Below are 11,099 nucleotides of genomic sequence, written 5' to 3'. Positions count from 1 at the left end.
CCAGCTTCACCCACCTCTCGCCTGTCAGATACAGTTCCTGATTCACCTGCGCACCAAATGACTCCCAAAATCGGGCAAATTGGGGAGCTGGCTGCAGACTGGTCCCTCACGTCACCCACGTCCCACAGGCCATGCGGCAAAGGAGGCACGGGGCTCTGGGGCCGTGCATTTGACCCCGTTTCTTGGAGCAACATCAAGTAATTATGGTTTGTAGGAGGTAGTAGCAGGTTCGTCCTCACCAGCGTGATGGGAGGACACAGGATTTGCTTTCTGCCTCCCCCAGAGCTGCAAACATCTCTGCATGGGGCAGGACCGAGCTCCATTTCCCTGGTCCAGGTATGTCGCTTGCCCACAGCGGGGATTCCTCAGCACCCGCCTGCAGCGTTCCTGCAGCCCCAGGGCTTACCGGCACTCGGACCCGCTGCCCTGGACATGCACCAGCGAGTCCAAAGGTGGGCAAACGTGCCACGTGCCTGGCTCCTCTGCCACGGGCAGCCAAACCAGATTGCAGCACCCAAATCTGGGGTGCCCTGGGAGGGGTAGCCCCCTTGCCAGAGGATGCTGAGGAGGGTGTAAGGCCCCCCCCAGACCCCTCCCATTTTGGGCAGGTGATACCCACCTGCGGAGGGTGAGGGGAGAGATGTGTGAGGAGCTGCTGAGTGGGACTGCGCCCATCCCCGCAACGCTGGGGCACCATACGCTGGCAGGGAGGGGACAGAGGAGGCCATGGCTGGATAAATATGGGTGGGCAGGCAGCCGTGGTGCCAATGGCAGGTACAGCTCTTCCCCCCAATCAAATGATGAATTAGTGAATTCTTGTGTTAGCCTAGTCTGTACAAAAGGGATCGAGCCCTTGTTTGTTTGTTTTCTTTCCTAATAAGCTCAGAGAATAAAGTTTAATTGACAGAGTATGTTGTCCTGTAAATCTGCAAGGTCCAAACGGACCATGGCAGCAACCTGGCCTGCTGGCACACGGTGTGCTACCGAAACGCTATTGTTATTAACAATCCCTTAAGTATATTACACCTACCGCAACAATCCTCTTAGAGGAAGCCGTCGAGACGGCTGATAAAGGACGAGGCATTGCTTAAATACACCTAGGCTTTAGCCCAGAGGGAAAGCGCGTGGCCCTGGGGCATGGGAAGAGGCCGCAGGGCTCTTGGGTTCTGCTCAAGGCTTTGCCACCAGCCTGCAGCCTCCTCCACTGCTCCCAGGACAGCTTCAGCCCCGGATTCCCTGTCTCTGCTGTCACCCCATGTCCCATGTGCAGCTCTGAGGTTTCCCCAGCCCGGCACCATGGCAGCTGCTCACCCGCATCCTGCAAAGATGAGTTAAAGGTGGCCTGGCCAAAGCCGAGCTCCCCCAAGTTTGGGGATGCTGGGTGGGTGCCACAGCGTGAGGGTTTCAGACCCTCTGCAGCAGCTCGGGTAGGTCTGTGGTGGGGCAGAGCCCGTGCCCACTGCAACGTCCCACTGGCTGGGGCGACGGCTGTGCCCCACGGAGCTGCAGGATGCAAAGCAACCCCTTTGCTTCGGGAGCAAAATGGCTCCTGGGGCTGTTTCACACCCACAGTTTCACAGTCGGGAGAGCATGGTTCCTGCCCCAGCAGCACCATCCATCTTGCACCTTTATTTAGAGCAATTCCGGGTCTTTTCAATAGAAATGCTAGCGGGCAGGCTGGCACTGACGGTCACCGCGGTGCTGGGTACAGAGTGCTGCGGGAAGGAAGAGCAGCGTGGGACCCCCAGGACCCCCCTGCCGCGGCACCGGTGGAGGAAGGCAGAGCTTTCCCAGCAGCAAAGAGGTTTCAGGCATGACGGCATCGGTCCGAAGGGCGCCAGGCAGACAGTGCAAACCGCAGGAGAGTGGCACTGGGACTGAAACTCCCACGACCACCAACTGCGTTCTCCCTTCTACCGAGCAAAGGGCATAAAGAACGAATTTAGGGCATGGGGTGTAAATCCTGCACCTCTCAGCCAGTCTGCTGAGCTCCCCAGGAGCTTCTGGAGTAGAAGCACTGCTTTCTGCTCTGGGACGTCTACCTGGAGACAGCCAAAGCTGCCACTGGTCCATTCCTCTCCATTTAGCTCTCTGACACTCGCGCACCTTCCTGGGCACGCCTGGAGCTGCACATGCAGAGCAGCAACTCAGAACCTCCACATCTAGCTGAATTTTGATGCAATTTGGTGGCCACATATTAAGATGCCTCCCCCAGCCCCAAAGTGTGTGTTTGGAAGGCAGAAGGCAGTCCCTCTCCCCTCCCCTGCCACAGCCTTTCCCACCACTGGGCCACCTCCCAGAGCAAGGACCATGTCCCTGGCCACCTCCACATCCCAGCACAGTCCAGATCTGAAGCTGGGTGACCCAGGAGGCCCATGACTCCACGCACCCCCCCTACAGAAAGTCAGTCTGGGGCTTGAGAGGATGTTCTTCCTAATTCTTGACCTCAGCCTCCCTGACTAAATCAGTGTCCATGGTCTCCTGCCTGGGACCCGCAGCCGCCAAGAGCAGCTTATACCCCCGTGCGCAGCCCCGGCCACGCTGGTGCAGGGATAAGGCAGGGATCACCCCGATTAGCACCGAAAAGCTCGCTGTGATGGCGAGCAGCTTTGCTGGGGCAGAGCAGCTTTGCTGGGGCAGAGCTGAGTCCTGACTTGTCAGGGCAGTCAAGCTGCTGCCAGGAAAACACCCGTTACCAGTGATGCCCAGCCTCCTGCAGTTGAAGCAAGCCACAATCCCAGCTTCGAGGAGGCAGGAAAGGGTCGTCAAGTGAAATATAGCATCTCTGCCCACTCTGCATTTTAAGCCCCAGCAGACCATCATTGGGAGCCCCATGGCCATGGCTCCGCACAGCCCCAGCTCTACCCAAGCCATCCGTGGAAAAGCAGCACCAACTCCAAGGACGCTTTAGGGATTTTATCACTCGTGCAGGGCTTAGGGCTGACCCCAGGCACACCTGTTGCAGAGCAGGGCCCACAGCTTGGAGCAAGGACAGATCCAGAGCCAGCTGCCCAAAGGACAGACCCTGCCACAGGGAGCAGCTTCGCTGCAAGGGCTGCCCTTGGCCCCTGACAAGGGGGCTGCTGGGGGGTGCCTGAGCAGGGGCCAAACCCCTGAGAAGAGGGTGTTTGGGGACAGGGACTCTGTTTTCCTCTGAGGAGCCCCGATGCCTGCCCTGGGGAGATCAGAGATGCCACCTCTTTCCCCAGGGCCCAAACCGGCACCCTGCACAGGCACGAACAGGGCAGGATGTGCTACTCCCTCATCCCATCGCCCTTCATGTCCAAGTCCTGCTGCTTCGTCTTTCTACAACAGCCATATCCACCCCATCAGCTGTAACCCACAGCCTCCCCAGTACTGCCGACTGCTCTATCTGCCTCACTCTCAAGGAGCAGCCAGCAAGAAATCATCTCTCTGCATGCTGCCCTCAAGCCCGTACCTTGCTTCACCTTACCTTCTTCTTCCTCACCATGTGTGCCTCAGTCATGTTACCAGGGTATACAATGACTTAGAGGGAGCCGGTGGTCAGCACTGGCTGCAGGAGTGGCAGAGCAAAGGGGAGAAGCCTACAAGCCAGAGGAGAGCCTTTGGGATGGCGGTTTCAGCTAAAGAGGATGCTGCACAACCCCACACAACCCCCTGTCCCTATACCATGGCCCAGGGTCCTGTTAACCCAGGAGGGTGCCCTGGGGCAGGCACAGCCCAGGGCAACGCTACCTTCTCCTTGCCAAGTCCTCCCCTATACTGCAGCCAGCTTGCTCCCTTCCTTCCCTGCAGCACTTCCACAAGCAGCCTGTCACAGCAGGTGAAGAAAACCCAGCCCTCCAGGGAGAGCCCTCAAGAGCTTTTCCACCTTGGCCATGGCAAGCACAGTTGTTCAAAGCAGGGCTGCAGCTCCAGCCCAGGCACCGCTGTCCAAACTTGCCACCGTTATGCTGGGCTGCCTGTTCAGAAGAAAGAAAGAAAGAAAGAAAGGAAAAAAAAAAAAAAAAAAAAAAAAGACAAACACCATTAAAAGGCTTGGAAAATTTTATTCTTTGCTGAACTTTAATAGTTTTTTGTTTGGTTTAAACACAATAAATATTTCAGTAATAGCATTTAACAGACTGGAATTCAAACTCACTGCAGTACCTAAACTCCCAGCGACAGGACTTCGGGGAAGCAATCGGGGTCCCTAGGACCATGGCAGTGCCAGGACCGCTGCTGACAGCCAGGCTGCTTCATCTGATCTCTGAGTCCAGAAGGACTGGACTTTCTCAGCTCCAGTGGGCAGCCTGGCAGAGCACCCTGAGCCCCAGGCCCCCACTGACAGCAGCTCCTCAGAAAGGCTCAATGGGGAAGGGACAGAACCAAACCACCACACCAGCACAAGCACCAAACGCATCTTTCCCTGCATCATTTCACAGCCCCGGGGACCAGGACAGCAGACAGCAGCATTGGCTCTCCAGCCCCACTGCACAGAGGGTTGGTGGCCGAAAACTGGGCTGCAGAGTCCGGTTAGTGCCTCCAAACTTGTTTCTTGAAGGACAAGGCAGCATCACTAACATCCTCCCCACCCTGCCCAGGAAAACTGAACAGCTGCACGGACACAGGCCTTTGAAGATGCTCTGAAGGGTTGCAGAGAAGCTCCCTGTCCTGCATTAATAGCAGAGGCCCAGTGGCAGGAGCCCAGAGAGCCAGGACCGTTTCCAAAACCACTCAGATATAAGGGTTGAGTCTGAAATGCCCCAGTTCACCCCACCTCTGCAGGTTGGGTTTGATGCTGCTGCCTTGGTTTGCCTTTAGGTGCAGGGTTACAGCTGGAGAAGAAAGCGATTCAGCACTCACGCAGAAGACCCGAGCCAAAACCAGCCTGGGACCCACCACCCTCCTCTTCCAGAGGGGCTGGCACCAGCACAACATGGATCACTACCAAAACCAGCATCCACTTCAGCTGAAAGCTTGAGGGAGACGCAGATCAGTTTGAAACACTGCCGGGAAAAGCAGGGCAGAAGATTTTGATTAATGAGGTCTCCAACCTGAAGCATAGCACCAGCTCCTACCAAACAGCCACCACAGATGCCGCTGGCTGAGATGGAATGGCACCTTGGAGGGTGAGCAGCAAATTTCACCGAGAACCTCTGCTCCTGGGGCAACAACACTCTGACCACCTCCTCAGAGACCAGCCGAGAGACCTCTCAAGCCAGGTCTGACCACACCTGGATGGGCCAAAGGGTCTTCTACAAACTAACAGAGACCTTTTCCAGAAGCAAAAAGGTCAGCGTAGCACCCATCGTCACCACGTCCCACCAAAAGCAGCCTCCACCTCACCTCAGCCACTGCTTCGACACAGCACAGCGAGGTACAATAGGTGGGCAAAAGCAGGATGAGTCAAGGCTGCAACCCCACGCCAGGGCTGCAGATCTGCATTAGACAAGCAAAGAGTAAGTGAGCTTTCAGCTGACCCAGCTCCATCAGCATTGAAGCAAGGCTGACACACAGCACTGAAAGATTTTGGGATGGGGGTGTGTGTAAGGGAATGGTGGTGCGCTGAAGGACTCCCACTTCTCAAGCCAGTGATGCACACTAAGCAAAAAGGGACAACTGGAAACAAGACTGCTTCAGGGAAGTTCCTGCAGGTTTTGGAAGGATACAGAAAACCTCATGCACAGTTTTGCCATAAACTAAGGTGACCAGAGCTCAGCTACAGCTTGTTTGCACAAAAAACAACTGTTCCCTTGGACCCATGTATGGAGGGGGAAAAAAAAAAGGGGGGGGGGGGTGGCACGGGCGGGAAGATCTGAGCTAGTTTCCAAAAAGCACTACTTCTCTAGGGACTTTCCAGGTCTATCACAGGCAGGCACAGATGCTCTCAGAGGAGAAGAGTTTAGGGACCTTGCTAGAACTGACCTGACTAAGATCAAAACAGCTCCCGGACTACAAACTGCAGGTACTCAATGCACCCAGGAGGTAACATCAGGCCAGCTCTATTTAAGGAGCTTAAATATATGTTTCCAGAGCCTTAGAAGCTCACACTTACAACATTCTGCTCCTCTGGCTCTGGCAAAGCCGCCTGTATCGGGTGGCTGATGTTTACGAGAGAAGCGAATGCTGCCGAGCCCTTGCAGTGACCGACCGCAGAAGAGAGGAGTTAATTGCAGCACTGGGGGAAGGAACAAGCTAAAACCACAGTGGTAGGTGCTTGGTTTTCCTAGTGTTTGTATGCCCATGGGTCACCTGCAGCGTTTGTACTTGTAAAACATTCTTTTTAGTGCGACAGCCAGTTTTACCCAAACCCCAGGAGGTCCCAAAACCTGCACTTCACCCTCAGCCCTGGCTCTGCTTGTGAATTGCTGTGCTAGGTCCCTGGATTGGTGCAGAGGCAGGAGCTGTGATATGAACCTCAAGACCAAGATGAGAAAGGCTGCAAGCAAAGCTGCCTCTCTGCCTCAGCTACGCAAGTCCTTTGCCAATACATTGGCGTGTCCCAGGCTCCCACCAAAACCTGCTTCAGAGCAAAGGCTGACCGGCCGCAGCGTGGTAAGGACCAGGAGGAGCTGGCAGTGCCGGCCACCTCTTCCCACAGCACAAGGACCTGCCTGGAGCCTGAGGCCAGGAGACTGACATCCCAGTCAGTCTTGAAGGGGTCTTGAAGGACTGCACCCCCTCCCTGAACAGGTTTTTTCCTGGTAATACTCTGTATTGGGATAGAATGTGCAAAACAGATTTAGGAAAGCATAAGACAGTCCTATTATCAACTCAGCAGGTCCATCAGTAATTAAGAAAATATGATTAACAATATCCCTGGGAGAAGAGACAACACAGATCAGCTCTTAAATACCGGACAGGAGGAGCTGAGGAGTGAGCACACATCCTACCCAGCCTGCGCACAACCCTGTCCCATCCCAAGGAGCACGTCCCGCCGCAAGGACAGAGTCTAGCCAGCAAGGCAAGCAACCATCACCATAACACAATTACCCTCAGATGCTGTTAGCAAGGAATACGTTTATTTTTAAGACTTAAAACCATTATTATTAATAAATAGTTTGTTTCTCAGCATGCCACACCCCACCATGGCAAGATGGTTTGGTCTTTCTGTTTGTTTCCACTCCCCCCAGAATCTGGGAGCAGGAATCACTTAATTTCTAGCAGCCCAAACAGAACACCCCCACCCCAGCTTCACAGCAGCACGAGTCAGGAACAGTTACCTGTGCACTGAGATCAGGTCTGCTCTCCCCTTGCTCTGTCACAAGCCTGGCGGCACTAGAGACAAGCGAGCCTATTTTCCAGCACTGGTTTAAGGAGATATTTTTCTAGCTTCAAGGTGCAATAAATTAAGGCACCAAAAATCCAGGACTCTCCAAAGATAAAGCCTGTGCAGATAGGAAGTGGTTCCAGTTTAAGAGAGATCTTTCTCCTACAGCATGACAAATATTTGCAGGATTTTAGAGAGGAAGCCCTGCTTCCACATGTTTGTAACTTCACAAAGGGGTTTTTCAGGGTATATTATGTGCTGCAAAAGCGCACCAGCTCACAGGTAAGTGAGACAACAGATAAACAGTGTATTACTGAGACAAAGTGACATCCTAAGATTTCAGATTGGACAACTCACAGCATTAGCCCAGTCTTCAGGGCCCAGCAACACTAGTGGGAAGAGACGGGACTATGCAAGCTCCAAGCTTGGGACCCCGGAGCTTACTGAAAGCCTAAGGGAACAGCTCAGTTATTCCCTGGTGCTGCAAACTACAGGATCTAGATAACTACAAAGTAAATCATCCGACCTCCACTTTTTGTCAGTGCTGCTAGCACAATTTTGCTATCTATGGGACATGCTCAGATAAGTGTTGTGTCCCATTTTAAGATTCCCTGTAATTCTTGTGCAAGTGTGACTTAAATTTATCTCCCTTCATAATTATATTTCATTAAATAGCAAGAGTCAAAAATTCAAGCACAGCCCAAGTCATTCGTACACTTAGGTTTTTTCTCTGTACAACATCAGTAAAATATATAGGAGTAAGCTACTTTATTAAATAAACTCTGAAAATCATTTGCCCCCTCTCCCAGATTAGCCACCCTTCCCAGACACGTCATAGCCATACAGACACATGAGCATACAGACGTTCAGCCAAGCCCTCCCACGATGTCAGCCCAGATGAACACACCAGCTTGCTCCTCGCAGGGCGTACCGTGATCGAGCTACCCTGACGTTGCACCCCATGCATGGTGAATGCGTGAGCTTGCCTCAGGATTTCAAGTCTCATAGGCAGCATGACAATGATTCAAATTTACAAAAGAAAAAGCATTAAATAGCAGTTAGTTTGCAGGTTTCCTAAAGCAGGAGGGGTCTTCACCTGCAGAAGGAAAATGCTGTGACCAAGCTTCTACGAACCATGTTGCACAATAATCAGTGTATAAGCGACTTTGTTCCCATGGTAGATTACATATGCACAATCTGCTGTGCTTGTTCGCTTCCGGATGCAGCCTTTCCAGAGCCTGGGTTTAAGCTACACTCTTCATTCAAGCACAGGTCTTCATTAAATAAAGTGAACCGAAAAGAAAATCAGCATTCAGTCTTCACCACCCCACTCTAACTCAATTGAAAAACAAATTAAAAAAACAAAAAGTCAATGCAAACATGTCTTTTACAAATGGACAGTAAACAAATATATCCCTGGATGAGACATGCAGCCGCTGAGGACACTGGTTTTGAAAAATAAAGGGATATTTGGAAGGACCCCACCACACACACGCCTGTCAGCTTTCTGAAAGTGCACACACAACCAACACAACACTTATTAAGGTGCTTCTCCAAGCGATGGATTTGCTGCCGTCGATGGTCTGGCGGGAAGGGAGATGTGCAGACTGAGCCTGGCTGCACTGCTACAAAAGAAGAGGCTCAGGCAGCATGCAATGACCCAGTAGAGCCGACCTGAAACAGCAAGTTCATCCTGGTAGGAAGAGGGGGGAGTTAGGCAGGCTAGTGTAAGCCACTTTCTGCTGCCGATCAGAGCCCAGACCCCACTTCCAGGCAGGGAACGCACGTGGACAGACAGGAACACAGTCCAGATGTGCTCCCAGGTACCCACAGCTCGAGTGGAGGTATGCAGAAGCCACCTTCCCACTCTTACAGGAAATTGAGCCCCGATTTTCTAAGCCCCCCAAGTAGAATATTACTAGACATTTTGTGTGTTGTTCTTTTTTCCCCCTCTTAAAAAAAAAGGTGCAAGTATTTGCCCAAATAGGTGAATGCAGGAAGGCAGGACAGAATGCTGCAGAACTGTCACCATCTGCTCCCTAAGTACCAGCCCAGGACAAGGGCTGTCTAGCAGGATTAGGGACAGACAGGATCTCCCCCGACCATCAGGATGTTCCCCAACCTTGTAGAAATCAGCTGTTATGTTGGTTTTGGTGACAGGTCAAGATGCTTTGCTCAGGTAAAGCCATTTGCATCCCCAACCAGCTTTACCTGAGCAAGAGCTGGAGTTTGAGGTTTCACTGGGAACATTCAGCTGGTCTAATATACAGTAATAGTGACCTGAAAGGCTACCCTCCTCGTCCAGTTTCACCCAAAACTGAAAGCTTGCATTCAAACAGCAGCAGGGGCTGCCCCGCACCAGTCCTGCCCTGGCTGCACTGGATACCGTGCGTACTTTGCCCTGATGTCTGTCCAGAGGATAGGTTTAGATCTGTGGTGATGGTTGAAGTATTTACAGGTATTTGCAGCAGTTATTTACAGTACTTCTGCAGACCGCAAGCCGATTTTCTCTTCCTCCACTCCTAGTCAATCTGGCGTGGGCTTCTTTAAGGAGAAGGGCCGTATATTGAAGTGCCTGCTCAGCTGGCTTACCTGGGGACAAGGCAGACACCAGGACCACGTTAGCGAGGCTCAGAAGGACAAGGAGGAAAGCGGGCAGAGTGCCAGACTGGTTCCCAGTACAGCTGACAAAGCCCCACCACCTTCCTCCACCCACTTTCCCCACCATTGCCCACCCTACACACTCCCGACGAGTGCAGCAGATCTGGACCACAGCCTCTGTCTTGTGCTATGGGGCCAGCCAGGCTGCCCGCCCCAGGAGCCGAGCCCTGTCCCTGCCAGCCCGACGCTGAGGCCAGCCAGACACGTGGTTCCGCAAGGTGCAGCCTTGCTCCCTTCCCGTGTAACAGCGTGGTCTATCCAGGAGCAGGCTCACCTCTGTTCCTGCCCTCCTCAGGGGCAGGATTCAAAAACACCTGCCCTGAGCCCAGGCACGCAGGATTCTACCCTGTACTGCTCCCTCTCTGCCCCTCCCAGCAATATTTTTATTATTTTGCTTAAATTAATATGATAATCTCAGATATCTATATGAAAAATCACTCCCTGAATCCATTTGCAATTCAAACTGGGGGTCGGGTACTTTGCATTGACCATGAAGACACACACAGGAGGGCTACAGAGAGGGGGGAACCCAACACCAGGTTTTGGATAATCAGGTCCCTTTTACACCAGTCTTTGGAAGAAGCATTCACCACCTCCTTTGCAGACATGAGAAAACCACAGAGGAGCGAAAGCTGCACAATGCAACGAGCTTTCAGGCATGGTTCAGAGAACCGCAGACAGAAGGATAAACGGATGGTGCGGCACTGGCATCTGGTGACTGCAAGGTAACAGTCATTGCAGAACCAAGAGCAAGCAGTGCTGAGCAGCATCGGAGGCTGAGCTGGGCACAGAGTCAGGGCAGAGGGTTTATTCCTAATCATTACTCCCAAATTCAGAGCAGTTTGGGATTATGTCCCAGTCCCAGAGCCTTAAAAGGCTCTTCAGCTCAAAGTTTCTTTTTTCCTGGAAGAGAAGACTGCACAGATGGGCCCTTGGAAAGCTGGAGGGGGGTAACGAGGGGAACACAAGCTCAGGGCAGCAGAGCACTAAGAAGCTCACTGCAGGGGATGGGCAAGCCTGGGCAGGAGGATTACACCATCCGCTCAGTCCCCATCTCCAGCTATGATTCCAAGACCAAATTTATTTAAGCTTCTTAGCTATTCAAATCCTTCTTGCACAGAAGCCTCATTACACTAATTGGAAAGACAAGACAACCTGGCTATTACTTCTTTGCTGTAATTACAGTTCAAACTCGACTCTGGAG

At 52.7% G+C, this 11,099-nt stretch overlaps 1 protein-coding gene across 2 annotated transcripts in view; it reads right to left on the bottom strand.

Moving 5' to 3' along the window:
* Window positions 1-4,011: 4,011 nt before the first annotated feature.
* The window catches only part of SELENOI (selenoprotein I), a 32,902-nt gene continuing 25,814 nt past the window's right edge, over window positions 4,012-11,099 (bottom strand). Inside the window, exon 10 of one of the 2 annotated variants that reach the window (XM_069805411.1) lies at window positions 4,012-9,826. In XM_069805411.1, the coding sequence (XP_069661512.1) occupies window positions 9,710-9,826 (117 nt within the window). In that variant the 3' untranslated portion in view covers window positions 4,012-9,709. The remainder of the gene's footprint in view (window positions 9,827-11,099) is intronic. The other variant, XM_069805412.1, reaches the window with a different exon arrangement.

The sequence above is a fragment of the Haliaeetus albicilla genome, chromosome 18 (assembly GCF_947461875.1).
Source record: "Haliaeetus albicilla chromosome 18, bHalAlb1.1, whole genome shotgun sequence".
NCBI lineage: Eukaryota > Metazoa > Chordata > Aves > Accipitriformes > Accipitridae > Haliaeetus > Haliaeetus albicilla.
This window is presented reverse-complemented; position numbering and strand designations above follow the sequence as displayed.